General features: G+C 36.5%; 2 protein-coding genes and 1 long non-coding RNA gene across 3 annotated transcripts in view; 2 read left to right on the top strand and 1 right to left on the bottom strand.

Annotated features, from left to right (window-relative positions):
• LOC127863148 (uncharacterized) overlaps window positions 1–1,203 on the top strand; it is a 2,972-nt gene extending 1,769 nt beyond the window's left edge. The window contains exons 2-3 of the long non-coding RNA XR_008040944.1: window positions 1–612; window positions 1,127–1,203. The exon at window positions 1–612 is cut by the window's left edge and continues 23 nt beyond it. This is a non-coding gene — a long non-coding RNA (uncharacterized LOC127863148). The remainder of the gene's footprint in view (window positions 613–1,126) is intronic.
• Window positions 1–26,361, top strand: part of LOC127863143 (dynein axonemal intermediate chain 3-like) — a 98,225-nt gene that overhangs the window by 31,832 nt on the left and 40,032 nt on the right. The window contains exons 3-9 of the mRNA XM_052402531.1: window positions 7,254–7,317; window positions 8,011–8,141; window positions 10,227–10,259; window positions 12,703–12,741; window positions 13,580–13,784; window positions 16,022–16,113; window positions 16,562–16,684. Of these exons, the coding sequence (XP_052258491.1) occupies window positions 7,281–7,317; window positions 8,011–8,141; window positions 10,227–10,259; window positions 12,703–12,741; window positions 13,580–13,784; window positions 16,022–16,113; window positions 16,562–16,684 (660 nt within the window). The 5' untranslated portion in view covers window positions 7,254–7,280. The remainder of the gene's footprint in view (window positions 1–7,253; window positions 7,318–8,010; window positions 8,142–10,226; window positions 10,260–12,702; window positions 12,742–13,579; window positions 13,785–16,021; window positions 16,114–16,561; window positions 16,685–26,361) is intronic.
• LOC127863145 (uncharacterized) overlaps window positions 1–26,361 on the bottom strand; it is a 43,716-nt gene that overhangs the window by 9,363 nt on the left and 7,992 nt on the right. The window lies entirely within an intron of this gene.

Here is a 26,361-nt window from a genome sequence, read left to right on the forward strand (position 1 = left end):
CACCGCTACAACATCGAGTCCATCGCCTTCGACATGCAGCTAGTCCAGAGATACTGCATCGACGTTAAGACGTTAACTCCTCAGTCACTGAGGTACACAGGGTAATACACTTTTAAACAAGATTTTATGCAAACAGAATGGATCAAGCCAAATAGAAAGCCATTAATTTACATAAGCTGTATACTTCGCTTAATTATCTTCATTGCTTACAAGACTAAGGATTACTGAGAGTACTTCCAGTCCTTCGGGTTGAACCTGTTCATGGTGTCTTGTGTTGAAAAGTTGCTTGTGGGCAAGCTTGTGTAGCGACACAAACAGCATATCCACTTACCTTGATGGCTCTTTTATGCAAGGACATTGACCGCTCAGGCTTATCTGTGACAATAATTTACGCACATGCATTAAACCTGGTCTTCTCAAGGCAAGTGCATGGGTAAATGAAATGGGATCAACTCCAGCTTGAATTCTGAAAGTATCCTGTCTAGGCGAGACGTGCTCTAAGATAGTGGACATGTGTGTCAGTAGTCCATGCCTGCATGGTGGGACCTGTGTGCCACGTGACGACCATTACATCTGTAACGCAGCAAGGGGTTTGCTGGACCAAATTGTGAGGTTGGTTTCTTTCTTATATATATATATTAGAATATTGATTATATTTATTTATTGAGCCGCCCTTGCGGATTGTGGGGTTTGTATATATTAGGCAGATTAGCCAGTACAATCTGCACATGCTCATCAGGAACAACACATTCTGCTTTACAGACTTTTTCATTAAAGAAAGTCTTTTCTGTTAAAGATTAAAGTGTTGTCCCTGGTTTACAAGTTAATCTGGGACAACACTAAAAGCACATAAATAAAGCTTTATTTTCCCACAGCATGGCTTATTTATTAGAATATTTGTTGATTTATTTTGAAAAAAATAACTAAAGACATCTACAGAAATTCCTTTAAGCAAACAGTGCAGACCCTGATGAGACGCCGCGTCATGTGGCCATGTGGCGTCTCATCTGGGTCTACGCTGTTTGCCAAGGCCTTTGTTTAGACGCTAGGCCTAAATGGGTTAATTTGCAAATATGTGTTGACTTCTAATAGCCACAAAATGTAAGTGAATTGTCATGTGTTACAGACATTTTCCCGCAATATTTTGTCAACTGTCCAAATGAACCAATCAACATCAAACCAGGGGAGGTAATCAATGTTTCAATGTCAAATGCCAAGGACAACTCAGGGTTGCAACCAACCATATCTACTGAGCCACAAAACTTCACAATTCCCTTCTTTGTTTTGAAGGTAAGCATATTCAAGGCAGGAAACTCACATTATATTCTCCATTTTCTCTGTCTAATATTTTCCTGTTCCGAACAAACTGGGAGAAACGATCATTTCTTTCATCCACCCATATCTTGAAAGTATTGACACAACCCCTCTTTTGGTTATTTTTTCAATAAACAATTTATTAACATTTTTAGGAGATTGTTTAAGAAGCAATTTTGGCAGTGGAAGAGTTATTTGCAATTTTGAAAAAGTAGAATGTATACTTGGGGAGATTTTGAAACAGTGCAGTAAATCCTTTATAGGTCAGCTAACAGGAAGGAACATAGCTGAAGATTAGATATTTTATGGGCGACCATTACACCATTGACCTCATGGTGGGGCCAGACATTTCTTAAAGTAGGCCTTGAACTTATAATATTTTTTATGTCCCCTACTATAGTAGTGGGGGACATATTGTTTTTGCCCTGTCTGTCTGTTGGTCTGTTGGTCTGTTTGCGCCAACTTTAACATTTTGCAATAACTTATGCTACATTGAAGATAGCAACTTCATATTTGGCATGCATGTGTATCTCATGAAGCTGCACATTTTGAGTGGTGAAAGGTCAAGGTCATCCTTCAAGGTCAAGGTCATCCTTTAAGGTCAGAGGTCAAATATATGTAGCCCAAATCGCTTATTTTATAAATACTTTTGCAATATTTAAGATAGCAACTTGATATTTGGCATGGATGTGCATCTCATGGAGCTGCACATTTTGAGTGGTGAAAGGTCAAGGTCATCCTTCAAGGTCAGAGGTCAAATATATGTGGCCGAAATCGCTTATTTTATGAATACTTTTGCAATATTGAAGATAGCAACTTGATATTTGGCGTGGTGAAAGGTCAAGGTCAAGGTCATCCTTCACAAGGTCAAGGTCATCCTACAAGGTCAAACGTCATATAGGGGGACATTGTGTTTCACAAACACATCTTGTTTTCAGGATACAATTGTTCGGATCACTGCCTCAGACGAGATGTTAAACAGTGCTGTATGTAACCTTGCAATCCGGGTTAAAGGTACATATGTTATTTAGCCTTTCACCTACCTAATATTACCAAATGTACATACCTTTAAAACTTTTTCTTTGTTTGCTAGTCGTTTTTTTTTTATAGATTTTGGTGCCTCAGCATTTCAAACTACTGTATAAGTGGTAAAGTTAGCGAGGTGGAAATGTTTGCAAATTTCGCGAACGTAATAAATTCGCTTAATTTTCCCCCAGCCAAAATTGCGCCCCCATTGAGGTAGAAATTTACGGTGACACCGGGTAAAGATAATTACTGTATACCATCGTGTAAGAAATTTAATGGTTTAAGATAAAAACTACTTTGTTATCGATTTTACATAATTACAGTTTTAACATTTTGGAGAAATATATATAAAAACGTATTATAAACAAAATGTTTATTTTATGTTGATACAGCTTATCCAGTAACGCCTGACTTCTATGGGCTTTGAATACATCAAAGATTGCCAAAGCTGTTTGGTTACATCTGAAAATAAATGACTGAACAAATAAACTGATTTTACAAACAGTTGTTTAGGTATCGCATATCGATCAATACTGTAGCCCCGTTAGGAAAACATGTTTTCACACCTTATCGCTTGATAACAATAGGATTATTGTTATCGGAGAAAAGGCATTGTTAACAGTTTTCCCCCCTCACATCACTGAAGCACGGTAATGTATTGTCATTCAAATTAAAGTTACCTTAGATAGTTTGTCAATATGCGACTATAAAGTTGACACAAATCAGTAAAACAGTTAACATAGAACAAGATCAATTTATCCATAAGATAAACAAATATTTCACAACACTAACAATGTTAAAATGTTGTTAGCTATAATCCGTCAATCTAACGATCGTTTAAACTAACGGTAAATATCTGACAATTATAATCGGATTGTATGTAACCAGCAATAAATTGCAATTTTGATAACGTGAAATATTTTAATGTCCTTTTGATACGGGCGATTCGCTAACATTTCCACACGCGAAATGTCTGTTTTTGTGAATTCGCTAACTTTTCGACACGCGAAAAATATTCACTTATACAGTAATCTTTCCCAGATTCACAGTCAGGTTTTCTGCCAACTGAGCAGCCTTGTTCTTTTATTACTATTTGTATGAAGGTTTGTTAGACAGAATGCTTCATGCAGGTGGTTTGTGGTAAATAACTTTGGATTGATAAAGCTTTGGATAAAGAAATCTTGTATTACCTGCTTAATTACTTAGTTTTAATGGAGGTACATGATTTGTGATAAAGTTGTGTGTGTAGGTAGTCTACATGGTCACGATTGCATACCTGGGAAGACATTTTATGCACATGAGTTTTGCCCAGTTTTCCAAAAAGGAAGCTCAAATACTGTCCTATTGTAGACCCCAACCCATGCAAGATCCCAGTTGTACCAGAGGGCGTCGATTTCACAGAGATAAACACTGGCCAGTATGAGGCCACATGCAAACAGCATCGAATGTCTGTTGTTCCCCCCTAGCACGATGTACACTTGCTCCAACGAGACTGGCTGGAGTCAGACCTTTGTTACAGACTGTGTACCAGAAGGTGTGTAAGCATGATAAGTTTCACAGCAAAAATGGTTATGATGAAAATACCTCATAGTCATGCTCCATAAAAGCGGAAAGTGTAGTCCCTTAGGCTGTGCAGACTACACAAGCTAATCTTTTGCAATAACTTTTGAATTATTGAACATAGCAACTTGATATTTTGGCATGCATGTGTATCTCATGGAGCTGCACATTTTGAGTGGTGAAAGGTCAAGGTCATCCTTCAAGGTCAAAGGTCAACAACAAAAATCGGCGCATTAGGGGTTTCTGACAAACAGATCTCTTGTTTGTAATTTTCAAATGTTTTTTTTTTCAATGCCAATGACCCATGTTGTTGTTTTTCTCTAAAAATAATTGAACAAAAAAACTTTGAATCAATTTTATTTATCATATGTATGGTGGAGTAGTTTTAGTACTATGTATTCTTATGTTTTGAACAATATTTTTACCTGTCCAGCCTGGCTTTGAAGACCCCAATGCCCTTAAGACGCCAATCATGCGTTACTGTGCGGTGTCCAGTATTGAGAACAGTCACCATGCGCCCAACACGGACATCATGTGGCTACCAGATCATGTCGAGGTATGACCTTCATACACATAGGATTGCAGCGTCTTAAGAAAATGCATTTGAGCCTTGTTCTTAGAAAACTGGGCTTCATGCATGTGCGTAAAGTGTCATCCCAGATTAGCCTGTGCAGTCCGCACAGGCTAATCGGGGATGACACTTTCCGCCTAAACTCGATTTTGCAAAGGAGGGACTTTCTTGAATCTAAAAATACCATAAAAGTGGAAAGTGCCAAACCCTGATTAGCCTGTGTGGACTGCACAGGCTTATCTGGGACGATACCTTACGCACATGTATTAAGCCCAGTTTTCTCAGAACGCGACTCATTTAATGCATTTAAGCCAAACTCTGGGAAAACCCTGGCTTATGTGCTTAAAGTGTCCAAGATTAGCCTATGCAGTTCAAATAGGCTTATCAGGGGTTGACACTTTCTACTTTCATGGAATTCTTGTATAAAGAAAGTCTCTTTTGAAGGAAAATACAGTCTATACTGAAAGCTTTGTCTCCAATAATCAGGTGCGGCTGGGCTACACAGGCTAATCTGGTCAAAGCTTTATTCACATTCATTAAGCCTGTTATTATTCACATTCATTAAGCTTGTTATTATTCACATTCATTAAGCCTGTTATTATTCACATTCATTAAGCCTGTTATTATTCACATTCATTAAGCCTGTTATTATTCACTTTTATTAAGCCTGTTATTATTCACATTCATTAAGCCTGTTATTATTCACATTCATTAAGCATGTTATTATTCACATTCATTAAGCCTGTTATTATTCACATTCATTAAGCCTGTTATTTTCAAAGACAAGCTTTTTTTTAATTAACATATATAAACTTTACGAGTGTTAATTGTTGATTTTGTTGCATTAATCAGTAATGTATTAATTTCTTCAGTAGTGGTGTTTAAATTTTGTTCAGAAGTGGTTTTAACAGTTTACATTAATGATGTGTGGTATGAGTGGAATACAAATATGTACATGTTCATTAATTTCCAAGGGCATCATCAGCTATCCTGTGTATACAGATGATTAAAAGTTCCCAAGACCTAATTATTTGACTGATTTCTCTCATGTTATTTTGCCCCTTTCAGATCAACAGAATGGGAGTGCCCTTAGGAAAACGGGTTTTGAGTCCTGCAAGATATTCACATGTGCAACAGACAAGTAACTATTTATATTTTAACCTGAATTTAAATGAAAAAAATATTTACAAGAACTTTCCATTTTAAATTTTTATTGTCCCAACCCAGCCACACAACTTGTGAACTTTCAGTGTTGTTTCTTTTCACCAATTTGGAATCCCTTTTGATTTGGAAAAAATGCGACATTTTGACTGAAGTTGGGAAAGATGTGTTGTTGTTGTTTTGCTATAAAATGCTTAAAAATTGAGAATAAAAGTGTTTTCATAAATATATTTGCTAAGGTTAAATTTAAAGAGATTCATGAGAGATGAACTAAATGTTAAGAATTGTTAGGTCTCTTTTGGGAAAAATATGTACCCTTTTCCGTATGGAATGGAGCTGAATCCCAGCATCAAATTTGAAAAAACAACAACACTGACTTAGCTGAGCTAAGGTCAGCTACCAGTAAACATGTCTTCTGTTTTTGTGAATTTGGGAAAAGGTACTGGGTCCCTTTGAGAGGGTTATTGTATGTTTTGAAACTTATGTTTTGAGGATTTTAGAGTAAAGTGGATGTACTTGAATTACCATGGATGTCTGTCCTTCTGTCTGTCTGGAAACAAATGTTAATCAAAATGTGCTCTTCTACACTTTTCAGCAATCAACATTCAAACGTGTCAGCAGTGTTCCTCATTACTTTTTTATATCTTTCATTAAAATTATCAAAGTTATGCCCCTTATTCAACTAAGACTTTATATAATGTAATGAATATGCGTTTGCATCCTCTTGCAATTTTCAATATACAATACTATAACTTGTACGTGTTGTTCCTTATTATATGAAGTTTAGCATGCGTGATTTTATCACTGTTATCAAAACAACTTTTCTGACATCACATGGTCTACAGGTGAATATTGGTTTGTAACATTATAAAGTAATCTCAGAACATTTTTTGAAATAATGTCCTTAGGATAAAACTAACCAGTCCCTAGGTGTCTCAAGGTAAACAAACACTAAATATGCAACAATAAATTAAACAAAAATCTTTGACAATCACATTGCCCAAAGATTAAACATTTGTTTTGTTACATGGTAACACATCAAAATAACCCTCTGAAGCTAGTATTTGGTATATAACATTGTATACAAATGTAGTTGACCTTTACAAAGGTTTTAAAACCAAGCCCCTTGTGTAAAAATTGGCTGCGACCCATCATAGGGTAACATTTTGATATTGTATCAACTTCTACATATTAAGAAATTCTGCATGGGCAGTGGGGGCAAGATTCTTCATCACTTCTGTGACAAAGTATAGTTTGTACATGTTATCACTTTGCGTTATTGCTAAAAATAACATACATGTATAACAATATACAACACAATTTAAAACTGGGTCTATTGAAAAAGATATGTACATATATACTAGAAACAGGCCTCTAAAATGGCATAAAAAAGGGCTGCTTGTCCCAGAAAAGTGCAAACTTCACAGGCTTATCAAGGATGACACTTAACGCACATGCAGTAAGCCCAGTTTTCACAGAATAAGGCTCAATTAATTGTGTAGATCACTAGGAAGGGTATTGGATATTTGACTGTTGGCATTGTTTGACTGAATGTCTGACAGGTAATTTGACTGGATGTTTGACACCATATTTGACTGTGTATTTGTGTTGTACATTTCAGGACGGGGAGGTGGTCTATGTTGACTGGATGCCACAGAAGGATCAGGACACAGGCAAGATCCAAAGTAAGCTAACCATGTTTGCCTTATAAACACTTTTATTTTTAAGTTAAACTTTGTTTAGATAATCTTTCATTACCAGAATAATTATTTTCTACTCACTGTAGTTACTTATCGACTATTTTAACATAAAAAATAAACAAGACACAATCATTTTTCTCTAATCAATTAATGAAATAAACCATTAAATACATCACATATAAAGGTTGCATTTGTGGGTACTGATTATGGGGATGTAGGTGTGGGGGTTGGAACACATTTGTGTTTGTAACGGTAAATTGTCCGTACTTTTGAAATGACTGCAACGCAAATCTTGCTCAAGCTTTGACCAGACCAGAATTCTCTACATTAAATCCAATCATTAGGGACACACAATGGCTGTTATGCAAAGGAAGTAATTTCATAAGATGCCCTTTGATTTTGAAAATATCAACAAAGCTTGAATTCTCACTGATGACTTAGTAAAGTCAACACACTTTGCCATTTTTAATTGAAAGATGTGCCTTACATGAGCAGCGACCATTTCACTAAATAGCAGTGCTTTGTTTACTTATTTGGAGTAAAAATTGGAAAAAATATTGCTCATGTACTACCATATATCAGATAAAAAATTTATGCAGAAATCATTTAATTGTTAATTTCAATTTTATTTGACCATTTTAGCAAATATAAATACAGTTGTTTGTTACTGTTTTTCAGCGCCAAAACCAGATTTCTATCACACCATGCATGACGGGCCCATCATGACGGTCCAGCGATCCCCATTTTTCATGGATATCCTCCTTGTGGTTGGCGGTTGGAACTTCACAATCTGGAAAGAGGCTGTTGTTGTGAGTGATCCCCCTTGAGTTTGATAAATATTTTAACCCTTCCATGCTGGGTGGTCCTGTATACTTTATGTTTGTCTACCTTTGCCAAATGTCACATTTATGTTAATTCAGTTGTTTGGTTTTCAATTTACAAATGTTTATTTATTTTATCAATGATTTATGTATTAGTTTTTTTACCGGTAGTTGTATTCATTTTCATTAGAACCTTTACTCAATAACCCATAAAATACTTTAATTTGAGTTATGCTATTATATAAACACTTAGCTAATAACCTATGCTTACAAAATAGTAACCTTGTCTTAGTTGCACGTTATTTATTGTTTCTGCACAATTAATATTGATGTATAATGTATCCTAGCATTTTTTACATTTTGCTAAAGAATGCATAGAAGGATTTTAGATGAACAAAACACCCTAGAAGGTTCTTCTTTCTGGATGTTTGTGTTATGAACTTCAAACATAATGAGTACAATGGAAGCTAAAAATCTCTGGATGTGTGAGGCAATATTGCGTCTGCCCAAGATTTCTACATAAACCTACTCATTTTTGTTAAAAAGCTGCCTGTTTAATTTTCAGCAACTATTTTGTGGTGATCATTGATACTCCCTCTTACCTGTATGCGCCACTGTGCTTTTGTTCTTTTTAATTACGCTTTGAAGTAAGGAGACTTGTTACAGTTGTGGTCACACTGGGCCTAACATTAAGATCAGCTCTGAAATGCTGGAGATCACTGTGAATGGAATGGTTCTTTTATTGTAACTATTATGCTTGCTTACCAATAATACTTAAAATATATAAAAATAGAATCAATTTCTAAAATCATAGAATAACATATTGATCTTTTTATGACTAAAGTGTTGCATCTACGTTTTTATAACATCAATAATGATACCTAAAGAGCTTTAATACTTAAATGGATGATGTTCTTGAAAATTAAAATCACCTGACCACTTCTTTGCCTAGACAATTACCTTCTTTTTGACATGGAGTAATTCAGAAGGTACAATTCATGGTTAACCGGTAATGATGTTTTTATGCTCCCCGAAAATTTTCGGGGAGCATATAGTTGCCAGTTTGTCCTTCCTTACTTCCTTCCGTCACACTTTTGTTACAGTTTCTCATAGCGCCTTCAATATTTTACCGATCTCTTACATATTTGGCATGTAGGTACCTTGCATGGACCTCTACCTTTTTATGAGGATTGAGGTCACTGGGGTCAAGGTCACTGAGGCTAATAATAGATTTTCTCAAGGTCAAACAAGGGGAGCATCCATCGTTTTCAACGATACTTGTTTGTTTTGAACTGCAATACAGTTTGCTGCAAATCGTTGCTACTTGCATAAATGTTATCTAGAAGCAATTTTAACAAACTCACATTATCTGACCTTATGTTGACACCTTCTAAATATGGCATATTTCTGAAGGTCAAAATACCTGGTTGACCCAAAAAAACGCATTTCCTTTAACATAAATACCCCTTGCTGGAAAGCTTTGCTACATGAATGGGTGATGTCTTTGAAGACTATCAACACGCACACATCACCTGACCTGATTTAGACTTTTATATTGACCTTTTTGTGGCCTAAACTAATCAAGAAGGTCTGAAGTCTTGGTTTCCTAAAAATGACACGTTTTGTCTAACATCCATAGCGATTGCCACAAAGTTTTGATACTTGCATGGATGTTGTCTTTCAACACACCCATATCACCTGAATGTTTATCTTGATATTGCCCTTCTTATGAACAACAATACCATACATATATATAGCTATGCTTATAGTACATTTTATCATGTAAATCTAGTTGGTTTTGGTCTATAGTAATTGATATAAAATCTTCCAATATTATAAGTTCCACTCAGGGTTGGCAAAACAGGATTTGGTCATAATTGTATTTACACTTTCCTGTACATTCAGTATTTTGGAATTTGGCAAAATAATGTCCCTTTTCAGTTTATGTTCGTGATATAAGCAACCAATTTTGCCACCCCTTCCTCTTTTGTAGTTCTATATTTTCTTTCCTAACTGACCTATTCCTTGTTACCTAGTTCACCATTTCTTTGCAAGCCTCACTTTTATTAACAGATCGACAAGAATAACCCAAGCTCTGCTGAATCGGTAAGTGGATTCGCACCAGAGTGGCGGAGTTGCATTGAATTGAATGTTTGTGACGTTTGTCTTATATATCTGGTGTAAAATAGATGCAAATATTTAGAAACTGATATTTTACATCAGTAATTTTATGTACATTAAAGAACTGCGCAATTTTAGAGAACGAGAGCTAGAGAATTGAACAGCATGTCTGAGCAACAATATATTTAAGCCCGTCTGTGGAATAGCCTGATTGACAGTATATGAGTCAAGTGTCTTCCCAGATAACATGTGCAGTATGCACCAAGGACGACACTTTCAGTTTTTACAGATTTTATTTGTTTAAAGAAAGTCTCTTCTTAATGAAAATCTAGTTTTTGGAGGAAAATGTTGTATCTGATTAGCCTATGCTGACTACACAGGCTTATCTGGAACAACTCTTACACTCATGCATTAACCCTTTTAGTGCGGGAACCGAATTTTGAAGGCCTTTGCAAACAGTTTGGATCCAGATGAGACGCCACAGAAAGTGGCGTCTCATCAGGATCCAAACTGTTTGCTTTTCGGATAGTATTCTTTGAAAAAATCGAAGAAAATGCTAATTTTAGAAATTCAGCAGATGACATTTTAGCAGAAGACAAATTTCCCAGCATTCAAAGGGTTAAAACCCATTTCTGAGAGCAAGGCTCATGTAATTGGTTGATTACAAAATTGAAACACTGTACACTGATTTGCATCTGGCTTTGTCAATTTCAAATAAGCTGATACAAGCCAAATATATCTTATGACCTGTATTGTAGTATCTTATCATAACAGAACCAATCACACCTGGTAGGCATTTTGATGGCAATACCATAAGTGTTATAGTTTAGCTCAAGTTTGTACTACCAAGTATTTCAATTTAATATTTCTTCAAAATAACGCGAACTGTAAATCAGTCTGTACTAATTGAGTCAGTCTCTGGGAAAACGGGTCTAAATGCATGTGCGTAAAGTATTGTCCCAGATTAGCATGTGCATTCCGCATATGTTTATCAACAACGACACTTTCCGCCTAGTGTGGATTTTTGTTGAGAAGAGACAAAATCTAATAAAAGCAAAAAGTGTTTTCCCTGATAAGCCAGTAATAGCACAGGCTGATAAGGCACAATACTTTATGCACATGTATTAAGACCAGAGACAGACACAAGTAATTACAAAATGGTGGGATATTTGTGAATTCTGGCTAAACCTGTATTGTTGCTCTGGCTAGTTGTAGACATTGTTAATTGAAGATTTTTTAGTGTATTAGACTCTCATATTGTAATAAATTCATCAAATGGATAACGTTAAAAAAAAATAAGTTACTATATATGAATACATGTAGTATTACTTTGTGTGATGTCACAGATTATGTTTTCTTGATTCGTAATTATTATCCCGCGCCATAGGCGGATGGATATTGTTTTGGCGTTGTCCGTCCGTCCGTCTTTCCGTCCGTCTGTCTTTCCGTCCGTCCGGAGCCATATCTTGGAAGTGCTTTGGGGGATTTCATTGAAACTTTGTATGAGTATATATATGGATAAGAGGATGATGCACGCCAAATGGCATTGTATACCATCTGTAAATAACGAAGTTATGGCCCTTTGTAGCTTGAAAAAATGCTTTTTGTGTGTGTCTGGAGCCATATCTTGGAAGTGCTTTGGAGGATTTCGTTGCAACTTGGTATGAGTATATATATGGATAAGAGGATGATGCACGTCAAATGGCATTGTACACCATCTGTTAATAACGGAGTTATGGCCCTTTGTATCTTGAAAAAATGCGTTTTTGAGTGTCAAATATAACCCTTTTGTGTCCAGAAGCATATTCATTGGCGGTGGATATCAATTCAACGAATTTGCTTGTTGTTATATCATCCGTGTAATTGAAGTATACAGTAAGCACATGCACATATTCTTTATATATTTATTCATTGTAAATTAACTGTTACGTAATTTAATTAGTCATATTATTTTGGCATACATTGGAAAGTTTTCTAATGTTTGAAGCTTAATTTTTAGCTCGGCTGTTTTCAGAGAAAACCCGACATATTGTCATAGCCAACTTGTCCGCGGTCTGCTTCGTGCTAAAACCTTAACATCGGCTCTAAAATAAAAGTGCTTCCAACTACAACTTTGAAACTTCATATGTAGCTGCACCTCGATGAGTTCTTCACGCCAAACCTATTTTTTGGTCAAAGGTCAAGGTCACTGTGACCTCTAAACAAATAAAAAAAATCTTATGACAAGCTTTCATTTATTCAAAACTGCACACGCAGCTGAGCGTTTGCACCCGTTATGCGGTGCACTTGTTCCTTTAGTATTATCTCCTGCATTTAACAACATTTGTAAATGTAAATATTTTTTTCATAAGAATTCTTGTTTAACCAATAATTTTTATGAACATTTTTTTAGGCCAAGTTTATGCCTGTGTATTTAATGTTATATTAGCTGAAAACTTTGAACGTTGCTGAAAACGATGCATTGAAGGTAATTTGTTGACGAGTCGTTTTGTGTTAATATGTTTGACAATGTTTGCAGAACGAGTTTAACTGTTATTGTGTTGTCTAATTTGTTTTACAAAAACAACAGTCATTGTTATAATATGTTAAATACCTTTGTGCAACAACAAAAAAGACAATTTTACTTCATATGGATATTAGAAAAGTATCGTAGAAAAAATAGGCATGGATATATGTCTAATTTTTGTTAGAGTTGAATTTTATTGATAATAATTATTTTCCGTGAAAGTGATTTACCTGTGTGGTATGAAGGCTTTTTGTGTATGTTTGTTTGTACTTCAGTCAATAATTGGTAACTGTTCACAGTGAAGCCATGCATTTTACATCAGGTTTTACTTTTGCTATTTCTGAATTCCAGAAAATGTTGTTTTTTTAAAGTTCTAACATTGTCTTCAGTAACCATCATTAGTATTTTATATTTGATATATAATTGTCATTATAAAGATCCCTTTAACAACTAATAACAAATACAAAACAAATACTACCAGCTTATAACTAACAAAACAAAAAACATGTTAAACTACAAAATCCTACCTTTTTTCGCCAACTGCATGTGCATAAAGTGTTGTCCCAGATTAGCCTGTGCAGTTTGCACAGGCTAATCAAGTAATAAACTTTCCACTTTTATGGTAAGTTTTGTTTAAAGGACGTATCTTCTGGTGACAATCCAGTTTAGGTGGAAAGTTTTGCTCCTGATTAGCCTGTGCAGACTGCACAGGCTGATATGGGACGACACTTAAGGCACAGACATTAAGCCAATTTTTTTCCAGAACAAGGCTAAATTAAAACTCGCCTGCCAATTTCAGTCAGGACCGATCCTCCAGTCCGCCCCAAACCCAATCCGAATGACGTCCGGGTTTTGGTCCCCCTCCCGTCCGGGAGTGTTCTACATCTCTAAGGTGGATGGCAGCGTCGACGTCTGGGACTTACTGGACAAGACCCATGAATCCTCCATCACCCAGAGTGTGTCCCCATCAGCAATCACAAAGATTTACCCGCACGCAGTGTCTCGTAAGTTACTGAACCTAGGATTGGTGACATGTGAGTGGTTATATCAATAATATGAAAGTGTTGGAATGCAGTGTCTCTGTAACTTGAGAATTAGGATAAGTTGTGTAAATATATATCATGCTGCAATGTATTTATGATTATGTTATCATGTTCAACTAGCAAGTCATCATCAGCATTTTAATCAGTATCAAGATATAGCTATTCTGACACATTGTAAATCATCACTTTTTCAAATAAAAACGCTGTTCAACAATTGTGTTGTGTAGTGCAGATACTATGCTTTGCTCGTTTGGTCTTCGTATTTTTAATGCATCCACTTTCAGAGGGGGGCATATGATTTGCTCTGCCACACTTTCTCTGTGTGTTTGAATTTGATTAACGTGTCATTGAAAAAGTATTGCTTCTAGAGTTGTCAGACTGTCTTTATTAATTGTTATGGATATTTTTGACATGACCACAGTGGTGGAGCTCTCTTTTTTGCAACCCAAAACAATTAAAACGCATGTGAGTAGTGGCGAGATAAACAATGTGGGCTCAATATGTCGAAGAGTTTAAATTGGACCATTATGAAACATGATGACAATATAAATGGGCATAATATTTTAACCAAATTCGATATTCAGTTAGATTGCTCAAAGTACTTCTGACTTATTATCTTTGAATTATTAGAAAGTTGCAAATTTTATGTTGTCTGCTCTGTTATGAGTGGGTTTTAGAGATGACATTTTCTATATAACAAGTTTTAAAGGATGACTTCGGATTTTAATTGTGGCTAGTCTAGTCAAGGTCAAGGTCATTTTTACTAAAAATTGCCAAACAGTTTCCACTCAAAACTTAAGTTTATATGGAGGTATAGCATTCACATTTTGTGTGTAAACAGCTTTCCTGCAAACCTAGCTGTGAATACCATTACAGTCCAGTCAATTTATGGTCAAGTGTTTTTTTACTAACATAGAATATCAGTTACTACTCATTAACAGGTTGCTTTCATTAAGACTTAGATTGGGATTTCATTTGTTGCTAAATGGATGAAGGTCAATGTCAATTTGCTAAAAATAGAATAATTGTATCTGCTCATTGACTTGAGTTTGGGCATGGTATTGTGCTGAAATTGTGTATGTAAGTAGCTTACTGGCAGACCTCAGTAGGGATTGAACATTAATTAGTTTCATTAAATTAGATTAATACTTAAAATTTTAGAATCTGGTTTTAAAGGACAAATTTTGCTATTGGTTCTTGTCTTGACTGTAAGTTTGTTGTTCTTCATGCAATTTTAAAACAACTTACCACAAATAATCACAAGGTGAAGAGAGGGTGTGTCACTTGTTAAGCCTACCTTAAAGGTCAGGCCCCCTTTAAAAGGTCAGACATTAAATACGGGCAATAAACAGCTTGTCCAGACTGTAACTTCTTAATTTATTATGCAATTTCAAAATAGTTTATAACAAATATTTACCACGTGGAGAGGACATGTTATGTGTAAAAACTGTCTTTCTACTTCGAATTTCTAATTCACACCTAAATGTCACAGATTTAATGAGATTGCCCGGACTTAACCTTCAGAATTTGTCATGTTATTTTAAAATAACCAACCACAAATGTGCACCATAAGGAGACAGCACGTCTTGTGTAACACCTGTTTCTCTAACTCAAAGGTCAAGGTCACACTTAAAGTTCAAACATGAAATTAAATTATGCTGTAAAACAGGTTTTCCAATTCATAACTTCATCATGCAGTTTTAAATAATTTATCGTAAATGTTCACCATGTGGAGACTTCATGTGATTCGTCAAATCATCACCCTAGCTTAAAGGTCAATGTTACAATTAGACTTCAAAATTTCAAATGGTCATAAATGAAACTGGTCAAATTAAGTTTTTATGGACTGTAATTTTGTCATTCATCATGCAATTTTTTAAATAATATACCGAAAAAGTTCACCTTGTTGAGTCCTGTACTCCTTGGGCATAGGTCAAGGTCACACTAAAGGTCAAACATGTATATGGCACAGATTGTTAACTAATTGCAAGTATTATTGAAAATGGATTCAATGTCTTGCTAACAGGCATGTATCTGGTTAATTACTTTTCCTTGGCATTTTATAACCTATGTTATGCATAGTAGTATTGCTGCTAGAAAGATGAAACTTCACTCTAAAGATCTTTCACAGATTTAAGTCAATGCTTATTGTCACACACTGACAACATTTGTACAGCTGTATTTCCCATGTATTGCAGACAAGCAGCACCTGTTGGCTGTGGGTGACAGTTCCGGTACCCTGCATATCCTGGAGATACCCTGGAGCCTGCGCCTGCCTGCACCCAATGAGGTCCGTACAGGGCCCCCTGTTACTAAAAATAATTCTGGGAAAACTTGGCTTTATGCATGTGCATAAAGTATGATTCCAGATCAGCCTTTGCAGTTTGCACAGGCTAATCAGGGATCACACTTTCCGCATACACTTGATTTCTGAGAAAAAAGACATCCTTTAAATGACAAATTTCATTAAAGCAGAAAGTGTCGTGCCTGTGCGGAATGCAAAAGCCAATTAATGCACATGCATAAAGACCAGTTTTCTAAGAGTTAGGCTAATCAAATATGTCAATAATTCTTAAAATGATAAAGCATTATATTTTTTTATCTTGGGCTCAAGGCTTCTGAGATAAGTATCATTAGTGTACTCACTTTTTTAGTAAACTGCAGTGTCTGGTGGTGTTCCTGCCTGTTTTCTAGTTACAACAAATTCTGTATGTTTGTTTGGTTCTCTTGTCCCACAGGTGACTGGGGTAGCCAACTACTTTGAGCGGGAAGTGAAGAGGCGAGGCTTCGTGGTGCAGAGGTGGGACTTCCGAGAGCATGAGAAGCGAGAACTTGAGGCTGAGGCCAAAAAGAAGGCTGGGGTAAGAACATAGCAGGCTGTTTTTTGGTTTTTTTAGCTGACAGGCCTCGTTAAGACGGCCGAGTTGATGTTGGTATATTTTCCCATTTTTTGTTATTTGTCGCAAGAAAGTGACTATGAGTAAAAATGTGATGGTTTTTATGTCATATGTGCAAAAAAATTGGTCAAAATCGGTCAAGACATGCCCAAATTCAGTAAAAAGATAGGGCTTTTCAATTTCTGTCCATGGAAAGATATGATCTAAATTCAAACACGCGCGGACCACATGTAAAACCACGTGACCATTGCATCATTGTTTACAACCCTATTTGCATGAATGATGAATAATCATGTCATTACCAGTTTAAATATATGCTGTCTTACACATGCACATTTCGTTTAAAGCATGTTCACATTATGTTGTTTTATAGTGCCGATTTAATTTGTAAATACACTCCGTCTGCTTTATGACTACATTTTCAATACTCGTATAACCCGCCCCATGTTAACTATACTATCGGCCGCTAGTTTTCACGTATTTAAATTTCAGCTTTAAATCTCTACCGATACACTTTTATAGTCTGCTATGATTTTTTACCTTGTCAATATAAAATGCCCGTTAACGTTTAATTCATGGGCGCAGCCATCTTGATTTGTACATGTCATTGATTTGATTATTTTAAGCTCGTGTATAGAGTAACGGGTACGTCCAGTTGTAATGTATTTTTTACACACGCAGCCATGTTTGTTTTGTATTGATATCGTTTATGTTATAAAGGTAGATAACTTGCTAATGTACAGGAAAAAAATTAAAATATGTCTTTAAACGTACACATTATTCACATTAATGGATGTAGACACAAACACAAACAAACTGTTTGTGTTATTTAGTAGTTCTTCTTTGTTTTTATATGCGCGGAAGTGGATATCACGTGAAATTGGCGCTCACGTGACCCAAAGCTTGCATACATTACAGGTTAATAATAGTCTTGAGGATTCCGTTATGTACATGATTAGGTTTCATATTTTTTATGCTTTTGGCATTTTTTGGCACATTTTTTTCGTAAATCAGTATTGAAGAGTTAAGCTTTAGAATGTATCGGACGAATACTGATCAATTCTGGTCAGTTGAGATAACTGAATTGTTGTGAGAAATATCAACTGCGGCGGCTTTAGTCAACTGTACCAATCAGCCAATGAGAAAGGGTATGCAAATGAGCAACTTCAATTTACAGCTGGTCATGCTGTGTCTGTCAAATTGTGTATATGCCTGTATGCAGATCATAGGAGCCTTGTTCTGGGATATCTGGCTTAATGCATATGTGTGAAGTGTCCTAGATATGTCTGTGCTGTCTACTGAAGTGATGTCCTAGATATGCATGTGCTGTCTACTGAAGTGATGTCCTAGATATGCCTGTGCTGTCTACTGATGTGATGTCCTAGATATGCATGTGCTGTCTACTGAAGTGATGTCCTAGATATGCCTGTGCTGTCTACTGAAGTGATGTCCTAGATATGCCTGTGCTGTCTACTGAAGTGATGTCCTAGATATGCCTGTGCTGTCTACTGAAGTGATGTCCTAGATATGCCTGTGCTGTCTACTGAAGTGATGTCCTAGATATGCCTATGCTGTCTACTGAAGTGATGTCCTAGATATGCCTGTGCTGTCTACAGAAGTGATGTCCTAGATATGCCTGTGCTGTCTACTGCAGTGATGTCCTAGATATGCCTGTGCAGTCTACTGAAGTGATGTCCTAGATATGCCTGTGCTGTCTACTGAAGTGATGTCCTAGATATGCCTGTGCTGTCTACTGAAGTTATGTCCTAGATATGCCTGTGCTGTCTACTGAAGTGATGTCCTAGATATGCTTGTGCTGTCTACTGAAGTGATGTCCTAGATCTACTGAGGTACTAGATATGCATGTGCTGTCTACTGAAGTGATGTCCTAGATATGCCTGTGCTGTCTACTGAAGTGATGTCCTAGATATGCCTGTGCTGTCTACTGAAGTGATGTCCTAGATATGCCTGTGCTGTCTACACAAGATATTCAGTGACAACACCTTCTGCCTAGACTTGATTTTCATATAGAAGAGCCCTCATTTAAACAAAAAACTCCATAGAAGCAGAAAGAGCCATGTGAGGACTGCAACGGCAATCAGGGAAGGCACTACGCACACAGAGCCATGTGATGACTGCAACAGCAATCTGGGAAGGCACTACGCTCACAGAGCCATTTGAGGACTGCAACGGCAATCTGGGAAGGCACTACGCACACAGAGCCATGTGAGTACTGCAACGGCAATCTGGGAAGGCACTACGCACACAGAGCCATGTGAGTACTGCAACGGCAATCTGGGAAGGCACTACGCACACAGAGCCATGTGAGTACTGCAACGGCAATCTGGGAAGGCACTACGCACACAGAGCCATGTGAGGACTGCAACGGCAATCTGGGAAGGCACTACGCACACACTTTAAACCCAGTTTTCCCAGAATACGGCTCATATACATTCGTAGGCTGGATACTCTTGATGAATGTTGACCCCTTATGATTTTCAAATCAAGAGAATAATTGTCAAGGTTTCAAGTAGGGTTTTGCTGCAATCCAAGTATACCTGTACCTGTTTTACAAACTTTTCTTTTTTAACTATTTTACTCCACAGGATGTAAGACAGGTTAGACCAACTTTGATAAATTAAAAAAATGTGTGTGTGTTTTTGTTTCATTTGTGCAATTTTTAATAGGCATTTGTTGAAAACTTGTGTTGAAAACAGTTATCAGTTATCATTGTATACAGTTTTATTTGCTATTTGTATGTCTTTCTTGTTCATTCAAAATGAAATTGGGATATTAATTGCCTTGTTTTAAACCAGAAAGTAGAAATGAGCATGAAATTGTGACATTATTTCTATATTATAAGTCTCTGAATCTCAGGTACCTCTTTACTATTATATTGTTTCAAACAATGATTATTATTGTAGGTATTGCTAACAAATATGAATAAAACGGTACAGTGCCTAAGGCATACGACACAGAATCCTTTTACAAATTATGTTTTAATATAGACGACGCACTTCTATAAAAAATATTGATAAAGGCAATTAAATAAAATACAATATGAGAAATGTGAGACAATCAAATTAACAACCCCAATTTGGATATATAGAAAACTCACAATAATGACATTTAAATGATTTAACTGATTAAAAAGTAAAGGTTGAGCACTGAGTCAAAAAGAAGTTGTGGATAATTCATGTAGTACAAAGTGCAGATTATGTGTCAACAGATTGTGCTAAAACTCTCTAGGAAGAAGGTTTAAATGGAAAATATTTGTTGAGCATCACTCAGGGAAAACAGAACTCCATGCATGTGTGTATGTGTCATTCCAGATTAGCCTGTGCAGTGACAATCAGGGACATGTGTGTATGTGCCATCCCAGATTAGCCTGTGCAGTGACAATCAGGGACATGTGCATTATGTCATTCCAGATTAGCCTGTGCAGTGACAATCAGGGATATGTGTGTATGTGCCATCCCAGATTAGCCTGTGCAGTGACAATCAGGGACATGTGTGTATATGCCATCCCAGATTAGCCTGTGCAGTGACAATCAGGGACATGTGTGTATGTGTAAGCCCAGATTAGCCTGTGCAGTGACAATCAGGGACATGTGTGTATGTGTCATCCCAGATTAGCCTGTGCAGTGACAATCAGGGACATGTGTGTATGTGCCATCCCAGATTAGCCTGTGCAGTGACAATTGGGGACATGTGTGTATGTGCCATCCCAGATTAGCCTGTGCAGTGACAATCAGGAACATGTGTGTATGTGCCATCCCAGATTAGCCTGTGTAGTGACAATCAGGGACATGTGTGTATGTGCCATTCCAGATTAGCCTGTGCAGTGACAATCAGGGACATGTGTGTATGTGCCATCCCAGATTAGCCTGTGTAGTGACAATCAGGGACATGTGTGTTTGTGCCGTCCCAGATTAGCCTGTGCAGTGACAATCAGGGACATGTGTGTAAGTGTCATCCCAGATTAGCCTGTGCAGTGACAATCAGGGACATGTGTGTATGTGCCATCCCAGATTAGCCTGTGTAGTGACAATCAGGGACATGTGTGTATGTGCCATCCCAGATTAGCCTGTGCAGTGACAATCAGGGACATGTGTGTATGTGCCATCCCAGATTAGCCTGTGTAGTGACAATCAGGGACATGTGTGTATGTGCCATCCCAGATTAGCCTGTGTAGTGACAATCAGGGACATGTGTGTATGTGCCATCCCAGATTAGCCTGTGTAGTGACAATCAGGGACATGTGTGTTTGTGCCGTCCCAGATTAGCCTGTGCAGTGACAATCATGGACATGTGTGTATGTGCCATCCCAGATTAGCCTGTGCAGGGACAATCAGGGACATGTGCATTATGCCATCCCAGATTAGCCTGTGCAGTGACAATCAGAGACAATACTTACTGCATTCATGGCATTTTTCGTTTAAAGGAATTCTTTTCTTAATAAAAATCTAGTTTAGGCAAAAAGTGTCGTCCTAGATTAGCCTTTGTGGACTTCAGAGGCAAATCTAGGACAACAAATTACGCACATGCGTTAAGCCCCATTTTCCCAAAATGGCTATTTACTGTTTGCAATGTTCTTTGTAACTGTAGGAATTTCCTTGTGTTGTGTCCATAGATTGCGCCGAATGTGCTGCTGACAGACGAGGAGATTGAGTACCGCTTGAAGCTGGAGTACCAGGCCTATATGGTGGCGGAGGGGAACTTCTTGCGAGAGCTTGGGATCACCAAGGAGGAGGAACCACTGCCCCAGACGTAGACCGGGTGGTGAAATTTGAGAACGATGAAGGGAGGGAGATGGGGGTTATTATGCATTTTTTAAATTTTGTATACTTATGGCTAAAGTTCTTTCACACAAATGGACAAGAATATGTTTCAGAATTTTTAGTTCAGTACTTGCTCTGGCATGGAAAACCTGGAATTCATTCTGACGTTTATCTTCAAGTATGGTAAAAATGTATGTATTTGAGCAGCAATCTGTGATAACCAGCCTTACTGCATGTGAGTTAAAGTGTCTTAAATTTATGCTTTTATGGATTTTTCCGTTTACAGGAATATGCTTCTTAATGCAAATCCAGTGTAGGCTGTAAGTGGTGTCCCTGATTAGTCTGTGCCCACATTTTTCCGTTTACAGGAATATACTTCTTAATGCAAATCCAGTGTAGGCTGTAAGTGGTGTCCCCGATTAGTCTGTGCCCACTGCACAGATTTATATGGATAGACTCTTTACCCACTTGCATTGAGGCTGTATTTTTCCATAGAGCAGCTCACATACAATACATTCATTCTTTCTCAGATACTATATTATAATGAGCAACTACAGATGAGTAGCCCTGTCAATCATAAGCAACATGTTATTGTTCTGACAAATAAACAAAATAGTTTGACATTGGCTTCTAAAAATCAACACTTTCTATTGTGTGTTATACAACTTTTGTTGAGTGTATAATTTAGATACATTTGAACTATCTCAGAATTGTGTGAAAGCACCAACTGCCATGGTTTAAAACTAGTTAGACTTGTAACGCAAATTGTTAAACTTGTATTCACCACTTTGGTATACATATGTGATTCAACATTGTTACATACATTTGCGCTTGTTTTGTTATTTTATATAAATAAACTAAAATAGAAAAAAAGGAAGACAATATGGTGTTTATGTTGCATTGTTGTTTGAAACATGATTTGACATATTAAAATTTCACAATTTGCATGTCATTGTATGTGATATAATTTCAAGTTGTACTTGTACATGTTACTGTGTTTTATTTGCTGACATTATAAAGACTCATGTGTGTGCATGCAATTATCTCGCTACCAGATCTATATTCGTTGATGTTTGCATTTTGTTAATGGAATGGTTTTATTAATTAGTTTGTGATAAATTATTTTTTAATTATACTGATAAACTATTTGTATTATTATTCAAAACTGATCAATAAAAATTTGCAATGGAATATAAGTTTTTTGGATTCGTACTAACAACACTTTATCATGGTGTTTCTTACATCTGAACACAACAAAAAAGCAACTCCATGTGAACTTTATTAACCCTTGAACACTCAGATACACATCTGAAGTGCCATTCAAAATCAGAATAAATTGAATACTGTTATAAAAAGATTAACGTTTAAAAAGCTTTATTTCCACCTCTTAAATACTTATGAGCACCAACCAGCATTAAACTAAAACAGTAAATGAGTAATTAAATGACAGTCACCGAGTGACACAGTTTCTCAGTGACAAGTTTCTTTGTGACACAGATACTTTGTGACGCAGTCATTTGTTGAACAGTTATGAAGTGACACAGTTACTCGGTGACAGTTAATCAGTCGCACAGTTCCTCCCTCAGTGAAGCAGTGACACAGTTACTCAGTGACACTGTAATTCAGTGACACAGTTAATAAATGACACAGTCACCAAGTGACTCAGTTACTTACTGGCACAGTTACTTATAGACAAGGTAACTCAATGACACATTAAATCAGTTACTCAGTGACCCAGGTACTCTATACTAGGTTAATCAGTAACAGTTCCTCAATCACACAGTTTCTCTGTGACAGTTACTCAGTGACACAGTTCCTCAGCGACACAGGAACTCAGTGTCCAGATACTCAGTTACAAAATTACTCAGTGACACAGTTACTCAATTACTCTGGAAAACAGTTACTCAGTGACACATTTACTCAGGGAGAATGTTACTGAGTGACAGTTTCTCAGTGACACAGTTTCTCAATGACAAAGTTACTCAGTGACCCAGTTACTCAGTGACACAGTTACTCAGTGACACAATTACTCAGTGACATATTAACTCGGTGACACATGTACTCGATGTCACAGTAACTCAGTGACAAGTAACACAGTCACTCATTTAAGATTTACTTTTAGAGGCAGAAACCCGATGACACAGTTACTCAGTGGCACAATTTCTCAGTGGCAGAGTTACTTAGGGACACAGTTACTCTGTGACATGGTAACCAAATTACACAGTTTCTAAATGACAATATTGCTCAGGGACACATTAATTCAGTGGCACAGTTACTAAGTGACAAACCTACTGAGTTACTCAGTTACGCAATTACTAAGTGACATACATAGTAGTTACTCAATGACATAGTTACTTATTGACACAGTTACTCAGCGACACAGTTATTCAGTGACAAAGTTACTCAATTACACAGTTACTCAGTGATACAGTTACTCAGTGATCCATGTACTCAGTGACATAGTAACTCAGTGACACAGTTACTAAGTGAAAAGTTACTAAGTGACAAGTTACTCAGTGACATAGACACTCATTGAAACAGTTACTTAGTGACACAGTTACTCATCGACACAATTACTCAGTGACTCAATTACTCAGTGACATATTTACTCAGTGAAACATAAACTCGATGTCACAGTATCTCAGTGACAAGTTACTCAGTGACACAGTCACTCATTAAAGAGTTACTTTTAGAGGCAGAAACCCAGTGACACAGTTACTCCACTACCATGTAGTATTTGACATAATAACTAAGTGACACAGTTACTCAATGAAAGGTTACTCAGTGACCTTGTAACTCAGTGACAATTTACTCAGTGACACAGTTACTCAGTGACATGGGTACACTGTTACTCAGTGACTCAAGGACACAGTTACTATGTGGCAAAGTAACACATTCACTTGACAAAACAGTTACTCATTGACACAGTTACTCAGTGAGACCGTTACTCAGTGACAGTTACTTAGTGACACAGTAACTGAGTTTAACAGTAACTCAGTGACACAGTTCTTCAGTTACACAGTTACTAAGTGACACAAGAACTCAAGTGAACCAGGTACTCAGTAACACAGTTACCCAATGATGCAGTTACTAAGTGACAAAGTTGCAAACAAATGTTCTCTTATAACTGCCATATCACCATGAATGTATAATAACATGTGTAAAAGCGATTCAACTAATTTACTCACAATTAATATCACCATTCACTGGAACACATGTTAAAACAGTATAAACTTACTTGGCTAAAAGATTAATACCAACAGCAAATTGTTACAGTTTTATATCTTTAGATATTGAATATGTTATAAGCATTGTCTGTTTAGTAAGCAAGTATACGTACCAAATGATTTTTTTCAGATTGTACAGTTCAAATTTGAATAGTTATTCACAAACACCAAGAGAATCAATTAAAGCATAATTGTTTCCTTCTTTGTGTCTAGTTTTGGTGTTTTACAAGTTTAATAATGCCATACCAGTCAAACTGTGTTTAATCAATCTTATCTGAGATCAATTTAGAAACTTGCATAATTCATTGTTATGGTACTTACATAATTAGTATATCTTATTTTCATGCACACAGAGTCAGTAAATACTGTTGAGCTATGAAAATTGTGTGTCAGATTCGCCAACATTAGGGTATATTACTTACATAATATCTGAATATGCTTTTCTTCTCAGGCGTTTTTCACATAGATGTATGTGTGCATATTAATGTTTATAGAATATGATAATGAAATAGAAACATAATGCCACCTTTATAACACTTTTAATGTTGGTTACATTTTATGTATACAGGTAACTCCCACATCAAAAAGCAGAATTTCAAAGAAAACATGTATATGAATACACATCAGGTAACATAATATTCTTTTGATCAATATAGGCATGAACTATTATAATAAAAAATATATCACGTCAGAACAAAAATTGCAAATAAAAAAAATATTTGCAATAGTTACATGAATACTAGTATTCCAGACACCATTCAAGTTTTTTCTTACTTTCACATTTTATTTTCCAGAAGTATTTTGATTTTGTTTTCATATTTTAGATTCCAGACACAATGTGTCATATGTTTTGACTAAATGACATCAACTAGTTGAATTTTTTGCAACACATTTAGTTACTCAGTAACACAGTCACTCAATAAAGAGTTACTTTTAGAAGCAGAAATCCAGTGACACAGTTACTCCATGACCATGTATTAATTGACATAGTAACTAAGTGAAACAGTTACTCAATGAAAGGTTACTTAGTGACATTGTAACTCAATGACAATTTACTCAGTGACACAGTTACTCAGTGACATGTTTACAATGTTACTCAGTAACTCAATGACACAGTTACTAAGTGGCACAGTTACTCATTCACTTGACAAAACAGTTACTCATTGACACAGTTACTCAGGGAGACCGTTACTCAGTGACAGTTACTCAGTGACGCAGTTCTTCAGATACACAGTTACTAAGTGACATACGAACTCAAGTGACCCAGGTACTCAGTAAAACAGTAACCCAATGATGCAGTTACTAAATGACACAGTTACTCAGTGAAACCGTTACCCACTGACAGTTACTCAGTGACACAAAGTTACAAACTCATTCGGCAAAACATTAACTCAGTGACACAGTTACTCAGGAAAATGTTACTCAGTGACAGTTTCTTGGTTACACATTTACTTAGTTACACAGCAACTCAGTGACACACTTACTTAGTCACTAAGTGACAAAGTTACTCAAACACACAATTACTTAGTGACACAGGTTATCAGTACAGTTACTCAGTGACACGGTTACTCAATTACACATTAACTCAGTGACCCAGGTACTCAGTTACAAAATTACTCAGTGACACAGTTAC

Source organism: Dreissena polymorpha, unplaced genomic scaffold, assembly GCF_020536995.1.
Source record: "Dreissena polymorpha isolate Duluth1 unplaced genomic scaffold, UMN_Dpol_1.0 chrUn001, whole genome shotgun sequence".
Taxonomy (NCBI): Eukaryota; Metazoa; Mollusca; class Bivalvia; order Myida; family Dreissenidae; genus Dreissena; species Dreissena polymorpha.